We start from the raw sequence: 23,173 nt of genomic DNA on the forward strand, positions 1-23,173 counted from the left end.
ACAGAAGAAAATAAGAGTGCCAGCTTGCTTTCTAGTATTTGATTTGTGTTATGTTCAAATCATTTACTACAACATTTGTCGTGACCCTCCCTATTTTCCATGGCCGCTTCTAATCCACAGAATACCACAGAGAGTTCTGTGTCCTGCCGCACCAATGTAGTACAACAGTCAATATTTTTTCCAGTTAGGATTTAAGACTTTCTCTTCTCAGAAAGAGAAGCACGGCACAGAGGAGCTGGAGTTATTTTCTCAGTTTACAACTTCAGATGCTGAAACAGACATTTCTAAAACCTTGAATTATTTTGTGTTGCTGCCTTAGGGGAAAAAAAAGCAAACAGGTCCCTCTAACGCTTAAAACGAGTGGCTTACTGCAGCTTTTATTAGAATAATTACAAGTAGAAGAAACATGGCACTTCTATTTTTCACAGTGGGATGAACACCTTAGGAACTAATGGGCTGCAAAGCTATAGCAATACAGTGGAAAACCAGATGACATTAAATAAACCAAAACCCAAGCTTGTTCCGACATGACAGCTCCTTCTGTGCAGAAACCACAGCTCTCAGGACAGAAAAGCACAATGCAGATGCAGCAACATCATCCTACACTCAGAGAACAGGGAACTCTCACCACAAACATAGTATCGCCTACTGTGTCCTAAGGCAGAGTGAAAGCGAAAGGTGTGGACACAAAGGTGGGTAATTCATTCAGCTAACAGTCCTGCTCAGCACTTGCTCCCCTCCAGCACAGAAGACCACAGCTGAGCAGTCACTGAGCCATCTGAGCCTCCATTGCCTGGGCTGTCCATTCTGGGGCTGTCTGACTTATCTTCTCCAGCAGGTTGTTCACTTGGAAACACAGGGACTGAATCTGCTTATCCCAAGTTGGCAAAGCTTCACGAGCTGCAAAAGAAAACCACAGAAAACAAAGTATAGTCTTGGCAATTCACTGTCATTGTTGAAATGCAATTTTCACCTATGGCACTGCTCTCACCTGCCTTGCAGCTATCACACTCAATTCTTTCTTCAAAAGTTGTAATGATTTTGATGTCTGTTACAAGCCTGACTCCTGCCTTGCAAAAAAGTGAGCAGAGAAATTCCTGATATCCTACAAGGAGACTGACAGTATAAATTCACACTTTGCTATGGATAAAAGAATGCAGAACAGACGAATGTGTGAAAACTGGAACCTCCTCTGTTAAACGACAAAGGAGAACTGTCAAGAACAGATATGGAGAAGGCTGAGGTACTCAATGAATTCTTTGCCTAAGTCTTCTGCCCGTCAGGCTTCTCGTATTTCTTACAACGCTGAACCTCACATCCATGAACCTCTTGGTGTGAACTGGGGAGCAAACTCCCCTCCACTGTAAAGGCAGAGCAGGTCCAAGACCATCTCATAAGACAGAATGTGTACAAGTTTATGGAGGCGGGCAACATACATCCCAGGATCCTAAGGGAGCTGGCTGATGTGTTTGCTGAGCTGCTCTCTATCATATTTAAGAAGTCATGGCTGTCAGGTGAAGTCTCCAGTTTTCCAGTGACTGGAAAAAGGAAAATGTCACTCCCACTTATAAGGGAGGAAGGAGTCTGGGTTACTACAGGCCAGTGAGCCTCACTTCTGTGCCTGGGAAGATCATGGAACAGATCCTCCTAGAAGACATATTAAGACACATGAGGGATAAGAAGCCCTGAGTGTGGCAGTGGGGTTGAAATTTGATGATCCTTGAGGTCCCTTCCAACTCAAGCCATTCTATGATTCTCTGCTGTGGAAAATTCTGCCACCTCTTGGCCAAAGATATACAGCAAAATCATTATGGACAGCAGTTGTAAATCATTTGCTTGCATTGATAGACATCAACTCAAAAGGACAATCCCGAATAGTGCAAAAGAAATTAAATTAAAAAAAAAAATTAAATCCCAACTTACTCTCAAAATGAACAATTCCGTCAATCTGATCAATGAATCCATTCATGCGCCCCTCAGTTATCATCTGAGAAGCTATCTTTTCTGCCTGAAATAAGGGAGAAAGAATGATATTAGGTATCTGATCCATTCTGAAAGAAATGATAAGGACTATCAAACCTGTAATGGCTTTTATGTTTTTCATCTACATGAGAATATAGGCAGAACCGTACTGAAAACATCTGATCGTGCACCGACCGACGTACTCATGGCATCAAAATGCATTACTGTCTCTTCTACACTGTGCACCCTTCCTTCTCATAAAATGTGCTAAATATTTAACTTTTGTCATGTGTCCAGTACTGAGTATTTAATTTCCTATCAGTAACCTAATTTTCCTAATATTTACTAGAGCTATACTTGTTACATCCCTGCTGCTTTTTATTACCTTTTTTTAAACAAAAGGTGTTGGAAGCCATTACCTTAGCTGCAGGGATCTCTAGTAATGCTCCAAGCTCTTCAAAGGTAATATTGTTGTATAGTTTGCTTGCAGATAGTAAATTGTGTTCAATAACAGCTCTGTCCAGGATACTGGAACCTTATGGGTTGAATAAGACAACAATTCATTAACATAAATGAGACATTTGGTTTATATTGTAGAACAGATGTGTTTTTTCTGAAAGTTATACATGGAAAAAGTATAGGTGCATCTTGTTGCATGGCATCATTGTAACACCACAAAAAAGCAAAGTGAACAAAAAGATTCCCTGCGGTGAATTTTTTTTTTTTAATACAGGTAGCTTCAACCCTTTTATTTAGCATTCTGGGAAATAACTTTAAATAATCACATGTTGCTCTTTTCTGTCACTCTTAGGGATGCAAAGGGCAAACCTGGATGAACAAGCAGTGCTGTGAGGCTTTAGAGAAATACATACCATCAGCTGTAGTTGCTTTCTGGTGAGGCATTAGCATAGCTGCAAACTCTTGCAGTTGGTTACCACGAATAATTCTATCGAGATACATTTTCTCCAAGATCCCATAGGCTGCAAGCTGCTGGCATCTCTCATCCTTGAAAAGTGTAGCAAGCATGCGAGAACGCTGCTGTCCTAGGAGAGCCAAGAAGAATCCCCATAAACTGCCACCAAGTAGTTGAGTATCGACAAATAAACAAAGATCTCTCTTTCCAATACATGCAATTAGCAAAGAACTACCAGAGAAGACTCAGTTGCCTTCAGTTCCAAAGCACTGCTTGCAACGGACTTTATTTTGCATCTTTAGATGGCCCCTCATCACTGACAAATAAACAAGTACTCCAGCTCTGAATTAACACTATGCCAACAGATTACTGACACTGTTGACAATTCTGGATTCCTCAGCCCCTTCCCCCAGTAACGTATGAGTTGACTTGCTTCAGGGATAAGTATGTTGGGTCTCTTACACAAAAACATATCGCACTGTACCTGCTGATGCCAGAATAGTGCAATGCAAAGCATGCTTCAGTGCCTCCAGTCGCTCACTTTCATGAACTATGCTCTTATAGGACAGCTCATTGTATCTTTGGGCAGCCTCAATGAACTTTCTTCTATAATCAAGAACTCGAGCATAACAAACCTAGAAAGAAAATGACTGGGTAAAGGAAAACAAGAAGGGATGGCTGCATAGTACAGGTGTGCTTTAATTCCTGCAAAATTAATTTGCAGCTCCCATAAACATTTCTTTATTGCATCCTCAGCAAATCTGTGTCATCAAACAATCAGCTTGGCTTGTAAAAATCTGGCTGAAGTGCCACAACAGATGATTGAAAGGGCCCAGCTCTATTCAGATGTTAATCACTGCACTTGCCTAAATGCAAGCAGCAGCAAGTGGAATGTTGTACTGTGATGAAGCTGCCCTTTTGTCAGTGAAATCAACAACTAGCACTTAGATAGCAATTTCTATTTTACAAATGTTTGCTTTTCTCTCAAAAGCTGTATCAGCATCTGCTATTTCTCCTACTAAAACTTCTAAGATTTTATAAATTAGTGTCCCAACTATATACACAGTAAACCAACCAATAAGCAAAAAGGTCAATGAATTTACTGCTTTTGGACTTCAGACAACTTTTGTGGATGGTATTTGGTATTTAATTATGGATGGGCAAAAAAAAAGCAAGAAAAAAAAAAACAACTCTAATTGTCCCTAATATTGGACGTTTGGGGTTGTTTTTTTTTTTTTCCCCCCTCTTAGATTTACAAAGCTAGGGGACAATATTTTAAGTAAAATTTGGTTATTTTGAGCTGGTAAAGCTGGTATAAGGAACCTTAGCAGGTTTCTCTCCAAATTCTAAGGAATTAGCTGCTTAATTATTGCTAAGATGCAGCTCCCAAGTTGCCGAGACCATTTAAAAGCTTTTCCCCTTGTCTCCTTCAGTGTTATGAACGCTTTGATGGCACTGTATGAAAACCATCCAATTGCAGAAGCGTTTCCCTTCAGAAAGGGGAAATCCAAGTTAGACTACCTTATAATGGATTTGCAGTTGTTCATTTGTTGATTCATTCTGAAGAAGGGAAGCTCGATTAATATAAGCTTCTGCTTGAACTGGGTCATCATCCTCCAGATACAGCCTGGCAATTTTCAGATAGGTCTCCAGTTTATAATCTACATTGTACTGTCTGTAAAGAAACGGATAAGCAAGAGTTCAGAGATACTCCACTATTGCCTTTGCTCTTTCCTGTTCTAAACATTCTGCTGCTTAAGCACATGGAAGCTTTTGTTTTACTGTGCTTTCTTTTTAACTAAATAAAAATGAGATAAGAAAAATTTAAAACTGGCTCCTAAAACATAAGTAGAATTGAGTTTCTAACAGGTTGAAAATTTGCCATAGACAAGGAGACACCTGGGAGCAAAAGGCAAACTTGCAGTAAAACAAATAGGAGCTAAATGGGTAAAGCCTACATTCAGCAACTTCTACATACATATTGAGAAAAAGGTGAAAAAGGAAAGCCTGGAAAAATAACAGCAAGGGTTTTACACTGAAACAAACAACAACAACAGACTAACATCAAATTTCAAACCATGCCTTCGTTTCAAACTATAGAAGTCAATACCTGGAAGAACTTTCAGAAACATGTCAATACATTTGATTAATAAATAGCAGAAAACTTCCAGAGCAGTGTTTAGACACAACTAGAATGTTTTCTGTAAGGATCGGTCACCAAACTATATGTGCACAGTCTGGCTAATATGCACCCCCAAACTTCCCACTCTCTGGTCCACTTAACTAAGGAAGCAGCAAGCGTATTACACAATGCAGAACTGTGTCTAGCACATTACTTACTTTTGCCCTGTTTCTAAAGGGATCCCCACCAATACTTGTGCTGCATTTCTCCAGTCTTCTTCTTTCTCATAGATGGATGCAAGATGTTGCCTTATTGAAGCAACCTAGACAACAATTAAGTCGCAAGGAAACATTTTAAAACACAAAAGCATTCAACTTCTATGCATTCACCTTCCTCTCCTTGTATGCTAACAAAGTGATACGACAGCTTCACACTGCACGCACACCATTCTTCCCACATGAAGGTTTTAAGTCCTCAGTTGAGTCTTAAGACTGAGCCTTTTCAATTTCAGCAGTTTGAAGTACCTCCTAATAGGCTTGCAGCTAGATAAAAAGAGCTGGTCTTTACGGAAAGATAAGCAGCAACCTGTTAGGAAACTTTTAAAAAGATGAAACAATGTTTCTGAGAACCAAAACACCAAGATTCACAAGCCCTCTCTTGCAGTTGTACCTCATACCAAGCCTATGAGATACAAATGAGGTGAGCTATGACAAGGTCTTAATTCTGGAACTTAGATTTTGCACAACAGCTGCCAGAAGGCAAATTATCAGTGGTACAATCTGGGTGCTGTAAGAAAAAGTGTGGGTAAAAAAAGAAATCATCTGGCCTTGAGGGTTTAATTTACACATAATCATTGTAACATATGGGTAAACGTGTTCAGTTTGGATGAGAGTGACAGCTGTTTAAAGAGACAAAAGGTAAACAGACATAAATACAAATTGACAGAAACTGTCTTTTCTTCTCTAGAATAGATCCTGTAGGCTTGTTACATACTTCCTTAAGTATTCTCAAACAACAATGAATAATCATTGAAGGAAATCTATCAAATTCAAAACAAAGCAGTACCTTCAGTGAGTAACTGCAGAATTGGAATTTCATTACCTTCCCCCCCCCCGTAAGTGATTTTAGTGTAAATATATATCAAGAAATACATACATAAGCATACATACCCATACAGGGGTTATTTATTTATTTATTAAAGAACAGCTACTCAACAAAGCAATTCTGTCCTTAGATCACCTGCCTGCTCCCTCTGCTGGGTAAACGCAACACAGTGAGCCCCAGTCCATCTCAGAACAGTGCCTCCAGTTGCTCACCCATTGTTTCATTCTAAGAAGCCATTTTCTGGCAGCAGGGGAACATGCCCAGCATCCTGATGAAGAGACTAAGTTGGTATTGTTTGCATGGTTCTAAATGCTTGTTTCATATGAACAGTACTGCAGAACAGGCTCAAAATAGGAATAGCCATTTTGATTGGTACTTCTGAAAAATAGTGAGCAGTAAATTAAAAAGAAAAAAAAGCCACCAACAGACCAAAACCCCTTGTGACTGACTTCTCACCTGCTCTTCAAATGAAATGACTCTAGGCTGTATCTTTTCCAGGGTGAAGTGGTATATTTCTTTGGCCGTGCTGTCAGGAAGACTTGGAAGATGGGTACAGAAGTCTGTCAGCAGCTGACGTGATATCACTAGGCTGACATTCTCATTCACCACTAGTTCAGAGACAAGTGAAAGAAAAGCACAAGATAGATACAATGTTTGTCAACACCTTCAGTGTAAGCGATCCCTTGCTAATCAATCATTTACTTTTACGTTAAATTTAAGTAACTCAAATGTTTAAATATCTGTATGCCAGTCAAGACGTGTTATTTTTCTAAAAATGAATATTATTCTCTCAGAAATTGTTTACACTAGAGGTCACTAGAGTTCTAACACCTGGCAAATAATGAATTATTTCTCACTCTGATTTATAGTTTATAAAGATATTCCATTCTGAATCGTTGCTCTCAATTGCTATAATACCTTGGACAAAATAAACCATTAGGCTCAATTTCATTAATTCTACAAAAAATACAAGAGGTATAAATTCTGTTTAACCTATTCAGTAGGCTAAATGTACAACACAATATAAAAAATACCTAACAATTTCTTTCTGGTCATTTTCCAAACTAAGCAGAGTCTAAAGATGAAGGGAATTATTAGTTTAAAGACTGCTAAGCATCTATATGATCAATGGATATTAAGATGTATAATTGTATATTCAATAGATATTAAGATGCATAATCAAGGGATATTAAGATGTTATAATCACAAAAAACAACAAGAGTGAGACAATACTACCTTCAGATGCTGTCACACTGACAAGCTAGAAAGTTAAATCAAAAATTCATCAAGTCCATTTTCCCACAGTTTTTGAATATGCTGCGTATGGTTTATCTCTTAGTCTTGTTTAAGTTCCAATAAGACCAAAAATATCACACATTTACGTAGATTCTAATAGATATGATAAACATGTAATCTCATGGTTATCTGTTTTTCACTCAATATGCAATCAATTACATCAAATGCACTTACTTGCTTCCACAAAAGCTTTCAAAGCTTCAAGTTGTTGTGCACCTGACAGCTGAATTGCTTTTTCCAATATTTGACGGTATCTGTTCACAAGAGGAAAAAAAAAAAAAGTAAACACCTATATCTGTGAGGTAACATTTTCAGTCACCATGCCTGTTCTTGTTTGTTTTTTTTTTTATTTATTTTAATCTTTGAGGTGGAATTTTTCCAAAATGTGCTAAAGTGACTGAACACTCACCTGAAATGCATATCTGCTCTTTTTAAATATCAGGACTAGACTAACAGATAACAGCTCATTCTGTTATCTTGTACTGTTTTGTGTAATTGAGGTTTAAAAATAACAGCATCTCCATGATAGAACAGCTCTCCTTCACCATACAAAGGTGCCAGGGAAAAGTAAGTAAAACTACATCCTCTGTAGATGAGGACTACTGAAATAAGAGAAAGGTTCAAGCTGCCACATTCAGTGAAAACAATAATTCCATGATTAAGGTTGGAAACGTCCTCTTAAGATCACCAAGTACAAGTCCAACCCCAACCCATCCCCACTAATAATGTCCCTCAGTGCCATGTCTCCATGGTTCTTAAACACCTCCAGAGACAGCGACTCAACCACCTCCCCAGGCAACCTCTGCCAATGCCTCACTGCTCTTTTGAAGAAATAAAGCTTCCTGATATCCAATCTGAATCTCACCTGGTGCATCTTAAGCCCATTATCTCTCATTCTATCGCTGTCAGTGGGAAAAAGAGGCCAACCCCCACTTCACTGCAACCTCTTTTCAAGCAGTTGTGGAGATAGATGAAGTCTCCCCTGAGTCTTCTACAATCCCAGTTCTCTCAGCTACTCCCCATAAGCTATCCCAGTTTTCATGCTTTGTAAAACCCAGGACAACTGCGGACCACAATCTCGGGGTGTGTAGTACTGAAATGGAATAAAAACCTCTTTCAAAGTTCCCCTCAAAAGACATTCTGAACATGATCTGTGAGTAGCTTTTTTTAAACCAGGAGCTCTAAAAGCAAAGATGTTCCTCCAGAGAACTAAGAACTGGGACTCGAGGAATTCCAATTCCATCAGAGTCAGACACTGCCCTCGAGGAAGGGAAAAAAACCCGCTGTGACGCGTTGCAATGCGCACACCTTAACATGCAATATCAAAAGATAGGCGTGTAAATTCAAAAAGAGAAACGTTAAGGAAGGTTTCAGGGTGCCCACAGCAGCACAGGGCCCGTCACCACGTAGGTGCCAGGGCCGTAGGGACGATGCGGCGGCCCCAATGCCTTCCCCAGAAATTGAAAATAAGCGATAAGTGGCAAAATCGTGAGGCCGATCTCTCTTATTTTCTTCTTTTTTTTTAATTAAAACTAACGCCTCAGAAGCGTGGCCCTTGAGCCACAGCCACCCAGAGCCTCCTCCAGAGCCCGGCGCTATCCGCCGCCCCCACATAACCCGCCCCACCGAAAAGGAAACCGCCGCCAGCACTCACTTTCCCGCCAAGTCCTTGTGGGAGCCGCTAGAGTTCATTAGCTGCGCCAGCTCCTGCCGCACCGCCGCCGCCATCTTCTCACCTACCATAGAGCGGCGGCGCCGGCGAGCTAGAGCGGCCGCGCGGTGAGGGGGCGGAACCGGAAGCCCGGGGAAGCGGGAGGGGGTAAGCGCTGCGCCGGCGGTTGCCAGGGCGCCGCGGCGCAGTATTATGGGATGCGGCGGGGGAACGGCGCGGGGCGCGTGATTTTGAACAAACGCGGCGGCTCCTCGCGGGCACTGCCGCCGCCGCCGCCGGGCGCGACACCGGAGCGCGGCGCGGAGCGAGGAGGAGGAGGCGGCGGCAGCGGAGCGCCCGCCCGCCCGGTGAGTGCCGAGGGGCGGGAAAGCGGCGGCGGGAGGGAAGGAGCGGCGGCCGGGAGCGGCGGGGCGCTGACAGCCGGCGGCAGGCCGCAGGCCCGGCCCGCAGCGGGACTGCGCAGCGAGCTGCGGGGAAGCGCCGCGCTCTGCCCTTCGGCGCGAGGGGCGGCGGCCCCTCCGTACCGGGGCGAGAGGACGGCTGCCGGGGGCAGGTGCGGCGGGGGCGGGCGGGCGGGCGGCGGTGACGGGGTGAAAATGGCGGATCTTTCGAAATAGGGCCGGCGGCTCCCGGCCGCCCCCGCGCCGCCGCCGCCGCGGGGAGGGCCCGGGGGGAACGGAACGGAGCGGGGCGGCCGTCGGTGGGACGAGATGCGCGCGGAGCGCCGCGGGGCTCGGGTCGGGCCTGCGCGCGGCGGGGCCCGGAGGGAACCGCGGCTCCCGGTTGTGGAGCAAGGAGGAGAACCCCGGAGGAGCTCCCAGAGCGTGGCTGCCCTTTGTCTGCGGGGTGCCGGCCCCGGGGAGGAGGGAGCGGCCCGGCTCCGCGCTCCCGCGGCGCAGGTGTGAGGGAGGTACCTGACCCCGCGCCCCTCGGACTCGAGCACCTGCTGCAGGGGCCCGGCTCACCTCGGCGTCGCCAGCCGTGCTGGCGATTGGAGCGCAGTATTAATTAGTTGTGGCCGTGGCTTGTCGGCACATCGTCTGCTAATTACGTAACGTCGTGCGTGAGGGTTTCGGGTTCCGAAGTGTATGGGATCTCCTGTCAGGATGTAACTTGCGCCTGGGAAATGCTCCAGGATGGAGATCTGCAACCAAGGAGGGGCAGGCAGCAGGAGGTGAGCCCTCACGGTGCTATCCTTCTGAAGCGCTGCACAGTTACTACAGCAAATGGTGAACGCGGCAGAATCACTCTTAGTGCACTTTGCAGTGTTTACGTAAAACTAGTAATAGCTGCTGCTGCCAGCAGCAAAGCCTTCCATGTGTGGTTACTTTTTTTCACGATAGCTTTCTGAGTTAGTAGAGGCAAGAAGAGCAGTGAATTATCAGCTGAGTGTTTCCTCTGGCAGAGGAATTCCCTCACAAAATGCATTAGCCATCTTGTTTTGTTCCCTAAAACATCCAACTTATGTGTGTGTGACGAGGAATGATGTAATTATGTGCCTTGCACAGATTTGCATTAACCAATGAGTGTATGCATGAATTGCTCCATGAGCAAAGCCTTCCTAAAGGCTAACCGGGAGTGCATGTTAGAAAACAAGGCCTAGCTAATCCTGTGAGTTAAAAGCATGCTCCATGCTGGCTGTAGATCTATCAGTTTGAGCAGTTTATTATGCAAGGTTAATTCAGATTACGTATCACAGCTGTTTGTTTTGCTTATTCTGCTGTGTGCAGCCCAGCTCAAATGGTCTGTCACTGAACACTCTGTGCAGTTCAGCTTGTTTTCTTGGAAGAAGCTGTAACTAACTGGTTTCAGATCGAGTATCTGCTAACCACAGGTGAACTGAAAGTGTGGAGAGTGCTGTGGGGTTTCAGACTCAGAGACACTAATATCTCATATGTCTTTTTTATTTTAGATTTTAAGAAGCAATTGCTCTAAGCCCCTTGAATTCACTTCCTTCCCACCTGTTGGAAAAATATTTTATGGGAAATGAAGCAAGACAAACTACAGAGGGCTGTTAGTTTCTGTTTCTGCAGCATATTGTTTCTTGCTTCTGTTTCCTCTTTGTACTGTAGAAGTGGTGCCTGCCTTCTTCACACTTGGTTAGAAAAACTTGTGGTGTCCAAAAGAATTTGTGTGCTGCAGTTTTAGGATCCATTACAAGTGTCTAGGCAATAAACTCTTGGTTTTATCCTTATTAGCTGCAGGACCTCCCAAAGACAAGTGAATAAAGGTTTCTAGAAAGCTTGCTTCTAGGACTTGTCTCGAGTAGCTTCGTTTATCACTTCCAAAATCTTTAAAGCATGGAGTTCTCAGTACAGCCTATGAGTCATCTTGCTAGCTTTATAACATTAGAAAATATGAGTTTGTCTTGTACGGGAAAGGAGACATCAAGAATAACTTCTTGGTTGATTATGGGGTCACATAGCAACACAGTGTGAGAGGTTCATGTTTCTCACGTTCTAGATCTGGACAAAGACTAGCAGCTCCTCAGCCTTTCCAGCCTGTGTGTCACTCCCCTTCACAAGCCATACTACTGCCAGCAAATATGCTGCTTCCCAGCCTTGGGTAATGTTCATGCCTTTGGGCCATGTTTTGATCCATCATGAGTTCCAGGTACAGAGATTTCTGCCAGTTTTTGTATTTTTTTCACTTATAATTTACCTGTTGTTCTAATTATTACTCTCCCTTTTATTTTGGAGACTTAAAAAAAAAATGTAGCTACGCATCCCTTTGATCCCATGAACACTTGCTGCTTTCTTGATGTTGGTACTGTTCCTTCCTCTTTCACGCTTCCCCTTCTCTTATACTGTGCCTAAACTTTGTGTAGTCCACATAGTGAAAGACTCATCTATGTCAATACTAATATGGGTTTTGCTCTAAGCTGGAGTGTATCTGCATCAGATGGCCACCTGACATAGTCTGGTGGCCTCCAACTGCTGGACATTGGTTGTACTCCCTTCTTCTGCTCCTGTTGCTTGCTTTGAACTGGTTTTCTGGTTCTCCCGAAACTCTCACTGAGCTCAAGTAGCTCTGTTTGCAGGCAGAAGCTGTGCATTAATGCCAAGCCAGGAAGGAGGTCCCTGAGCTTCCCTGGTACCTTAACCCCATTGCATCATGGACTGTGCCATGGTTCTGGTGCTCACAGACTTTCAGTCAAACTTTCAACATGCCAACCCACTAGAATCTGTTTGCAACATCGCACAGTGGCTGCCCTCCTGTGTTAATGTATGGCGGTGGTTGTGCAAGAGATCCCTTGAACACTGGTGTTAGCAGCCTGGGGAAAGCAGGGTTGTGACAGCCTGGGTTTGGGTTTGGACAGCTAGATCTAACTCAGCTTCATTCCTCGATCTGTTCCACCCCTGCAGCTATACAAATGTTTGCTAGCACAGGGAGGAAAGAACGTGTTGGATGGAAATGGATAAGCAGATGCCAGAGGAAAACAGGAGGGCTGTAGTAGTAGTGCCTGCTGAGTACTTCTGGGGAATTCAAGTACAAGGTGGTAATACTGCTGATGACATGCTCACAGCAAGTGCTGTCTGAAATAACAATGAAACGATAGATATTCCTCTGTTTTGCACTGTTATCTACCCCAAAATTGGAGCAGGTGCGTATTTTATTAGTATGTAATAGCCAGTTTCTTGATAGTAAGATTGTTTCACTACTGGTGTTCTTTTTAAAATTGTAATGAAAACTTGAATTAGCCATAACTGACCAAGGAAAGAAATTTTTCTTCATAACTGGCTTTTGGGAAGTGGATTTTTTTTCTTTTTTTTCCCCTTCCAGCCATTATTAATAAAATGGCTAGCACTTCCATATTAAACATGGCAGAAGTGACATCAGCCTAATATTTTTCTCCCATTAAAACCTGAAATACTTCCTTTGTAACAAAGAACTATCCTGTCCCTTGCATGTGATAACTGTTACTTTAAACCCATAGAGGCTGCTGATAGGGGTAGTTGGCTCATTCTACTTGCGTGGAGTAATGGCAAGAGGATGCTGCACCTTGAGTGAATTATGGTTGCCTTGGGAACTGTTTTAGTTTTGTAACTATAGCCAGATGAATTTATGACAAAGAACATAAAATGTCTCTTTAGGTAAAGCACTTGATGGTTCTTCTTAGTATTCCTTTTAAAAGATTGGAGAAGGAAAAAAAAAGGCTGCTACTTGCATGAGTTCTGCATTCAGCATTGGATAATAGCAAGGTTGTTTTTTTCACTTGCAACAATTTGCTTTGTTATTGTATTTGATGAATCTAGAAGTGCAATCTTCTGAGAAATGGGCAGACTCCCTCCATATCTCACCTTGCGCAGAGAATGGAAATGAATTTGTTCCACATCATAATTTTTCTTATGTCATAATGATGTGCATTCACTTAGCTGTTACATATACAAACACAATGAGCCTGTGAGCTTAGTTTATTATTTTTTCCACTGACCTTTGTTAATCATAGCTTTCTTAAGAGTTAACATTTTTGATAGTTTTTTTTCTGTGTGTGACTGTATTTTTAAGGCCATCTCTAGCTCAGTAAGCTTAAACAAAAGACTCTCTGTTGGAAGAAATGCACTGCTGAGTGATTTTGTAATTCTTTGCTTTATGACAAAACAAACCCTGTAATTTTCAAGACAGAATGTGAAGCACAAAAGGGATTGAGGAAATGGGGAATACGTGAAATGAAGGGCATCGCTTTGCTCGTTATTGAAATAGCAGTAAAATAGAAGGATGGTAGATAATTAGGAAATTATAGAACACTGATGGCCTACACATGGTTGTGATCTTCAGTTTGATAAAATGCAAATTGTCCTGAACAAACGTTGGGTATGCATATGATTTAGTGAAGGCTTTCCTGCTGTGAAGAGTTTCTTTAGAGTTGTTTTCAGGCCTCTTACACCACTGATCTTTGTGAGTTTCAGTGTGCCTCTATGATCTTGGCAAAAAGACTTGGCACAACAAACAAAATGAAGTGTTTTTTGTTGTTGAATAAAATGACCCAATCAAATAATTTCTGTAATAATTCCTTTTTTTTTTTAATCAACTTACATCATTGAATGACCTTCACTTCTCTTTCTGACCTGTTGCTTGATTCTGTATTGCATGGGCAGGTATTCTGTGTCACCTGCACTAGCTAGAAGATAAGAATCTGTGGGGACTGCAAGGCTTGTATTTTTATATAGTTAAATCAAGATTTTCCTGAACTAAAATTCTTCTGTTTGAGGTAATTTCTGGAGCATTACACCAAGTAGCAATGTTTGTTTTTCCTCCTGCACAGAATAGTTTGGTGTTGGTGCTGCAAACTGGCTGCAGCCTTGGGGACTAACAAAGCTGTAGTCAAGTGGAGGACTGCAGTGCTAAAGGAAAGACTGTTGCTTTGTTACCTGTGAAGAAAAAAATAACAATTGGATGTGAGGTATGAACTCTCTTAGAGCGAAGCAGAAAACCTGTAAGAGGGAGGCTGCAGGTGTGCTTTCATAATGGATGGCTACTGGAATAACTGGGGACAAATAGCTCCCCTTTTCTGTTGGAGGGGCAGATGAGTTTGGGTGTTGCATCTAGAGAAAGATGAAGGCTGAATTAAAAAGCTTTGACTTCTAGCCAGTTGTCTCGCATTGTCAAATCAAGTTTCGCAGTGTTGTCCTCATGAGTTACTCTCTTTTGCTTTTGTAGTTTGTTTATAGCTGTAAAATCAGTTTCTTTTTGTGTGTGTGTGAGGAGGGCGGGGAAAGGGGCGCAGAACAGCCCTTAGTTGTTCAGATAAGAACCTGGGCTTCCCTCAGCAATGCAGGTGCTGTCCAGTTTTGCATATAGGTCCTATAGACACGGTTGGGTGTTGGCTTTAATAAAACTTGTTTTTGGTGAGTGTTCAGTACGTGTCCTGAGCTGGGCTGCGGTGGGCTTCTGAGAGGTTGATGCTGGCTGATTGGAATGCTTTGTGTTCAAGCTGCACTGAGTCACAGCAAGTAACCTGCCAAGGTGGGATTGTTTCTGCACAGTCAGCTTCAGTGCCTCACAACATGTAATGCTGTTGGACTCCATTACAAAAACTGTGAATTGGCAGCTTGCTAACGCTTTTTGACTATATGCATAGCTGTTTCTGTAGGAAAGAAGCAAGCAGTGAGCTAGGTGATTTTGAAAGATAAACATCTTCTGTGGAGAAGCACCAGACTTTGTGTTTAAACTTTCTTCTGTGAATGAGACAGACCTTCTGGATCCATTTCAACTCAGTATGGTGGCAACTTGTCCAGCTATGAATGTGTTTGCTGTGGAAGTGCAATTGGGAAGAGTGTCCTGTGAGACCAGGAAGGGATATGTGGAGCAGCAGAGGGCATGCGTGGAGAACTCTTCCTCACAGGTGTCTTTTGTGTGCTGTCTGGAATAAAGCATCTGCAGAGATGGTGTAAGATACAATGAATCTCTCTGTTGTGTCCAGGATATTGAAAACAAAAGAGCTGTTAGATATGTTGTGTGTATCAAGCCTCTCTGGCTAGTCCACTGTGTGTAAGATGTTTTCCAAGTTTTTCTCTGAAAAACTTAACAGTTGGATTTCTTACAAACTCTTGAGGAAAACTCACCACTAGTTGTTTATATGTTTTATGTCCAGAAATTCTTCAACCGTTTGCATTACCATCTTCAGACATCTGAGAAGCTGGACTTTGAAGTGGCCCACGTACTTCTGGAGCAGAAACTAAGATTTTACTGGAGTTCCCATTTCTATTATTGAATTGATATCTTGTCTCAAAATCTTCGTGTGGAATTGGCTCCACAAAAGCAAGCCAGTTGCTGTGCAATGTGGTTATTCGAATACCTTTCAAAAGCAGTATGAAGGTCTTCTATCTACAGATTTAAGTGTAAGGGAGGAATAATGATGTTCTTGGTATCAGAGCCAAATCACAATTTGCCTGCAGGCAAGCTGTTTATGTTCAGCTTGGTCTTGCTGCAAGTAGACTTCTGTGCTTATAAAGTGTTGTATTTAAGGCTGGTAGAGCTGCTGAGATCTGCAGCTAGATATGCAGGATTCTGTCAAATTACTGCAACTTGACTCTTCATAGAGGTGTTGTTGCCTTTTTTCTATTGCTCAATTGGACTCAAAACTGAAGCAAGCCAACTCACTGATAAGATAAGCAATAGAGGCCGTAACAACTTTCACTGCTCTCTGAATCCTGACAGCACTCTCTTGAAAACATTACAGGCTTGATCTTAGATTTCTATCTAGTTGTAAAAGTTAAAAGAAGTTAGAGATTAAAAGGCTCAAGTAGTTACTTAACCACTGAGATTCTGCAAGTTGCTAATAAAAATGCCACATTGTTGTGTACTTTTGTAAGTGAATTACCATGCTAAAATCAGCATTGCTTGTGTTTCGGTTTCGGCTGAAGTAAGCTGGGCGATGTGTTGTGCATCCTGGAGTGGCAGTGGTGCTGAAGTACACGTGTAATGCACTGTGTAACCACTGTGCTTCTGGTCTTGCCAAGCCTTGGTAAAGTGGATGGCTTACGGCTCCGTTATGATGAACCTTAGCATGTAAATACAAGATGAAAATGCACTCATGCAGAAATTGTTGGCAGCAAGCCTAAGTTAAAAGGTGCCTGGTATGATAACACCTGTTAGCAGTCTGTGGGGAACTGGATATCAAGCCTGTAATGGCAGCTTCTGTGCTGCTTGTTTTCCAGTATGTGTTTGGGGCGATAGTGCCATGTTATCCAACTCTTCTCCAGGCTGGTGTTCAGGAGGCATCAAGAAGGAAAGTAAAACCTTTATTTCAAGCTACGCTTAAAAGACTGGAATGAAGCATTTTTCTCAAATCTGTGTTTCTTGGGCTGATACCTTTTACCTGTCTGTTAGCTTTTCAGTTGAGCTAAGTTTGCTGCATCCATACTCATTTTGACATCAGATTCCTAATGCATTACTTTTCTGGAGTATTGAGAAAGGTAAATGATATGTTGATGTTATGGCTATTTCTTTTAGTCTCACCACAAAGTTTGCATAGAGCCTAAAGTTAGAAATGCTTCACTGAATGTACAGAATCTACAGACTCAAAACTTGGATTTTGTGGTACTGAACACCTGCAAAATGTATTTAATGATCATAAGAACACGTGACTTTTTTTTTAGAGTTTGTGCTGTTGTATTACCATGAAAATGAGGGCAATTGGCAGTGCAAACCAAAGGAAGGAGAAGGGAAATCTTCTGATTCTTTCAGTTTCTATCTTTCAGTTTGCATTGGAGGTATATTTGGAACAGAAAGCAAACTGAGACACTTGGTAGTGTTCTGCTGCAATGAATGTTCTATGTATCCAAGTCTTTCTTGAAGGTTGTAATAGGAGGGTGTGCTCTGAACATGCAGTGCTAAACCTTATTGCTACACCACTCCTTTCTAAGAGAAAAGGGAATGTAGATGTGGGTATGGAGTCTATGCAAAGTTTTATTTGTTAGTAAATGGAGCATAAATAGATATCCTAATTACCTAATTCTGGTTTCTGCCTACTTCAATTGGGCATGCCAGTCGTTTCTCAAATATGTATGTATCAATGTGCATGCAGAATGGGGTGCTCTTAGATTGACAGGCAGAGTTCCCGTGACAGTAATAGCTTTGCTGTTAAGAGCAAGCCAGCATTTCTTGGCACCAACAAGGAATAGACCCTGAAAGGGCACTAAGCTGCCCTCAAGGACCAGATTTATTGTTGACTGATCATGGTTAATCTTCAGCACCAAGCAGAAGTGCAAGTTTTCTACTTGCTACAAGTAGCAAACATGGAATTTTTGACTACTTGAAAAACTACGGATTGAAATGTAGATACGTCACGAAATACAGACTAATATTACTAATATGACATGGTTTCCCTACCTTCTTGATGAACATTTAATTAGCATGTGAATGCTGGGTAACAGCTGTGAGCTATGCATAGAAAAGTAACTTGACCTTTAAGTGGTTTGGTTTTCTAGGTACATGTCATTCTGGGACAGTGTCTGGGATGGGTTTTTGGTTTTTGTTGGTGGTGTTTGTTTGTTTTAGTAATGCTTCTCAGTACCTTTTTTTAATCAACAGTGTGAGAACTGTCTTTCTTGCTAGTTTTGTTTCATACTTGATAGTACATTTGGGCAGTGTGCCAGTGGTTCTTGTGGTGAGAAAGGGATTGTCCAGTTTAGATCTGTTTTAAAAGGATGGCTTTCTAGTAAGCAGGTCACTCATATATATGTGTAATGTAATTCAAGCATTGGTGACTTTATGACATACTGCTTTCATGAAAAACTTGTGTTTTTCCCCTCTTTCTTTCAAGCTTCTGTTTTGCATGAAAGGCTTTCTGACTCATGGGGATTTTTGGTCATGTTCTGTATTTGAGGACTTTTACTTCTATTGTCGCAACTGCTTTTGTACTCTGTGTATAATCTAATTTCTGTGGTAGCGCGCCGTGATGCCTTGTGTGTGAGAATTCATTTCACTGTGAAGGAAACAGCGTCAGGTCACGGGATTGTTGAGTGTTGCAGCATGTTTGTATCAGACATGGTGTGGTGAAGGATGGCTCTGTGGTCGTGTTGCATGCATCACTTCTTAGGCTTTGAGAATGGTCAGTTAAAGGCTTTGTGGTTAAGGCAGTGCTTTTTCATATCTTTATGTTGATAAAACATACCTGTTTCAAGGACCTAAACTTCAACAAAATGTTTTGTTGATCCACAAAACAGATCCACAAGAGAACAATTTCTGTTCCTTTGGCTGCTTTTTGGCTAACTGCACTCAAACTGTCCTTGCTCTTCTGTAGCATTTATGTCAATGACGGCAGTATGGAGAGCTTAGTAATTGTTCCAAGGTTGAAGAATTGCAAAAGCTTTCTTTGTGTCCCCTGTGCTGGAAAATTAGGAAGGGAAATGGGAACAGGCGAATGAATTGCTACTGCATTTCCCCTACTGAGTAGTACTTGGATCTTTTCTTTTTTTGGGGAGGAGCTTCCAACAAGTTGCTGCTGAGAAATTTTAAACCTCTTAATCTCTAAGTGGTAAGGAAAAAAAAAAAAAAAAAAAGATTTTTCTGCTAGACAACCTTGTGGAACATGCATGTTGCTATTGTTGGGAGAGTGCAGGTGAGCAAAACCTGAAAAATAGTTTAGATGGCCGCTATTACTTCTCCACCATTGATACAACTCTAGTATCCAGTCACACTTTCTCCCATTTGCACACACCCTTATAAACCCCTTGAGGAAAAGAAACTGCAGCTTTATTGGTGTTCTCCCTTCCACTTTACAAGTTAACAGGCATCTGCCTGTACTTGTATTTGCTTACCACCTGGCAGTGCTTTTGTTCATCCCAAGGCAATCTCAGTTCTTTAAGGGCTCTGTTGTACTTGGTGCATTTATGAAGCTTTTGGATTTGGATTTTCTTTGTTTTGGGTTTTTGCTTTTGTACTTCATGATGAGTGCTGATACAGGAGGTGTTTCTGGTTCAGTCTCCTTCTTTACTGGTGAAATGATGCTTCTGAAATTGGTTTGTAAGTAGCATTGCCAACAACTTCGGGCAGTCCTGTAGGGTTACGCTGTTGTTTTCTTAAGACTGAGCACCACTAAGCCTGAAAAGACCATGGGAAGCAGGAGGTACAGGTAGCGAGGAGACCCCTGATCCAAGCACATGGGTATCTGTCAGAACCCTTGTCTCCATTCTGTATTTTGCCAACAGTCATTGCATTTTTATCCCCCATCTATAAATCCAACGTTAATCTTCATGGAGTTGTATTGATACAAATATGGTGATCAGTCTCTTTTCTGATCAGTCTCTTTTCTCCTCGATTTTGTATTTGTACTGTAACTAAAATTTAAAAAATGGAGCAACATACTAAGGAAAAAAAAAAAGCACTGTAGCTTTGTAAGGATTTTGAGAAACAAGTATAAGATTCAGAAGTATCAAAATAATGTTAAGCAAAAGCAAGTTTCAGATTATTCCTTTCTATCTTCTTTTTTATGATTATCAAATGTAGGTCTGTAGTCAATAAGATGGGCACAAGTGGGCCACTCAGGCTGAACTTATGTCCCCATGCAGTCTCCATACTCAAAAGAAGGTGACAAAGTAACTTCTAAAAGCCATTGCTACCAGACCTTGGCTGGCAATACACTTCAGTCCCTAATTATTTTTTCAATGCATTTAGGTAACTTTATGTCATGTGCTGGGATAGAGTCTTAATGAACAAATCTTCATTATATGCATTTTTTTCAAGAGCTTTTAATTTGTTGCATTGGCCTTATTCTGTGGGCTCAACTGATCTGTTAATAAGTGTTTGTGCAGTCCTTGTGGAGTTAGCCATAGTGTGCTTATCCACTTGTTTGGTTTAGACAATTCTCATAGGGTTTTCAACTGAATGCATGTAAATACTTAGTAATGAATCCTTCAAGAGTTTGGCATGCTTTATTACTGGAAATCATTTTAATAGGGGAGCAAAAAAATGTAAATAGTACATTTGTTATGAATGAGTTTGAAAAAACAAGCAGCTGAATTGTTGAGAAATCCAGAATAAATACTTAGAAGTAAATAAAGAAAAAAAATCTTCCGGGATGTTGAGAAGCTGCTGTCATCAAAAGCTGCTTCATATAGATAAGATTTCCTCATTTCATTACATGCATCTATTTCAGTTGAGTAAACAAGGAAGAAATAGAACCACTAAGTTGTTTGGTGTTTTTCTTGCTGTCGTTGACACCACCCTATATACAGCAGTCTATAAGATGATGAGGCCTAATACTTCAAAAAAGCTTGCTGTTGATGTCTGTAAGCTGTTAGATTAAAAAACATGTAATGTTTCTCATCTTTTAACTTATCGGATTTTAATTTCAGACTTGAAGCAATGTATTTATTTTTCTGTTTTTTGAAATGCAGGAGGTTAGAAGTCAGTGCTGTTCAAAATTCTGTTGCGTTTCCATTTAAGTTTTTGTTGAAGTAGATAAAGATGTTTAACAGCCATTTACCACCTTGTGGCAGAGGCACAAAGAGTACAAGAAAAGAGTAAGTTTCTGTTTATCTGCATAGCTGCTTAGATATATTTCAATTCTTTATGGTTATGTTACTAAAAGCTACTGAGACTGACCTTTCTTTTATGGAACGGCACATAAGTATGCAATCAAAAGTAAATCATTTGAAATAAAGCATTGTTACTGAATTTGTTTTTCCACTGCTTGATTTAGATGATTCTCTTATTTTCAAACACAGGAGCAATCATTATTTGGGTTGTGGTTGACCTCAAGAGTCCAGCATCTGGATTCAAGCCCTTTGATCCTTTCAGGACAAGAACAGCTTGATGGGTTTTTTAATAGAGAATAGCTCTGAATTGTGAGGTTTAAGGCATAGTTCTGTTTAGGTTGAAGGGAAAGGATGAGGAGAAAATAAAACAGCACAACTCAAAAAAAAGTACTAGTGGTCTTAGCATACGCAAAAACAGTCCACTTCTATTCCAGTTTTTCTGTTACCTTGTACGTGGTTAACCACTTTGACTCCAAGACAGCAACGTGATACTAACATTGCTAATGTGTCCTTAGGAGTAAGGTGTTGTGTCTAGCACTAGTTATGAGGGCTGGCATCAATTAAGGCTGTTCTGGCGTTGCTTTGGGATAAATGCTCTCCAAGAGGAGGTATTTCTGGCAGTGACATCAGAAAACAGACATTTAAGTGTCTGCCAATAAATGAGCTGTGTACACGTTTGACTGTAAGTCATCTGAACAAGTTCTTAAACAGCTGAGGATGCTTGAATATTGGCAGCAGTGTGATACAGCTTGTACTAAAGAGCTGAGTGGAATTAGGATAGTATCCATTGAGATCAGTAGGGCCCAGTGACTCGTCCAGCGTGGCTTTCTACGCTCAATGTGTAAATAAGGTAAGCTGTAGCAGGTTGGTTTTCCCTCATCCCCTGAACTTTATGGGTGAAATGCAGCTGTTCTGTGGTTGCCTACCACCCTGTAAAATCCAACCACGATGACCCCAGATGACTCAGTTGTCACCCCAGCATTTGCTATATGTTTTTAGCAGCATAGTTCCTTAGTTATGTATGGCACCTAGGTATATACAACTTGTCTGCTTTTCCTATTAAGGAGGGAACTGGATTTGTGAGGATCTTGTCCTCTTGCACTTATCAGAAGTACTCAAGGTTGTGGACTGTGTATATCTGTGCCATATACTCTCCCATGTAGAGCTCAAGCATGCTGATGGGGTCAGCAAATGAAGAAAATGCCACAGTAAGTGCATCTGTTTTTAGTCTGACAATAATGCAGTTTTAGTGAGAGTGATAAATGCAGCTTTCTCCAGCAATTCTTTAAGGTTTGTCATGTGAAACTTTATGTAGATAAGTTGGGTATTCATACTGATCCACTAAAAAAAAAAAAACACCTATATTTCAGGCAGGATTATATTTGTTTTGCTTTTAGAAAATTTTATGAGTTGATCATGAGTTTGAATTTATATTTTCTTCGGAGTGTGAAGAAAACAGTTGAGATGCACTTCTCTGCTAACAGAGAGGAATTGGCCTTCACCTTGTGGTGGAAGGGCAGAGTTTTGCCTTGGTCTCAAGGTAGGCTGCTGATTGAGCTTCTGGGGCTTAAAAAATACCAGAGCATTGTGAGACAGCTGTTTGCTTGCATGAGATTTCTGAAATGAGAAGACAACAATGAATCCCTGTTGCATCTGGAATGGAAAACAAGTCTCTGAAGCCAGGCACCTTGCTAGTAGGTGTGACACACGTGACAAAATGAATCATCATCTTTTGGATTTGTGTAGCTTCTTACTTTTTGCTCTAGATCTCGGTAAGCTTAAATATCTGTATGAGCAATGTGCCCATCCTGGGGGGGAAACACTTCTTTAGGCATGCTAAATTGCTAGAAGTGGACTGGTAATCAGCAGAAAGTCAGAGCCTGTATTTTACTCGAATGGATGATACTGAAGAGCTTTGATGTAAATTCTTACTGAAAGTAAATTCAACCAAGTATGTTAGGATTTGATAGCTTTTTCCTTGATATTCCTCCTTTGCATACTCACAGTACTTTCTTTTCTGCTGTCTTATGTTTTCTTCTGATAACGTTATTCATAAAGCTTTGCAGAATGTTTTTTGGAAGCCACTAACTTACTATTTTTACTGTTGTTGCAGTACCTGC

At 41.4% G+C, this 23,173-nt stretch overlaps 1 protein-coding gene across 1 annotated transcript; it reads right to left on the reverse strand.

Moving 5' to 3' along the window:
• Positions 1-766: 766 nt before the first annotated feature.
• COPS4 (COP9 signalosome subunit 4) lies at positions 767-9,125 on the reverse strand (the record flags this gene model as incomplete). The annotated part of the gene is made up of 10 exons (XM_079534744.1): positions 767-900; positions 1,924-2,008; positions 2,382-2,497; positions 2,835-3,005; positions 3,360-3,510; positions 4,397-4,550; positions 5,216-5,319; positions 6,558-6,709; positions 7,572-7,651; positions 9,052-9,125. The coding sequence occupies 10 exons, from the start codon at positions 9,123-9,125 to the stop codon at positions 767-769; spliced, it is 1,221 nt and encodes a 406-aa protein (XP_079390870.1).
• Positions 9,126-23,173: the final 14,048 nt, after the last annotated feature.

Source organism: Tetrao urogallus, assembly GCF_951394365.1.
Source record: "Tetrao urogallus genome assembly, chromosome: 4".
In the NCBI taxonomy this organism is placed as follows: Eukaryota; Metazoa; Chordata; class Aves; order Galliformes; family Phasianidae; genus Tetrao; species Tetrao urogallus.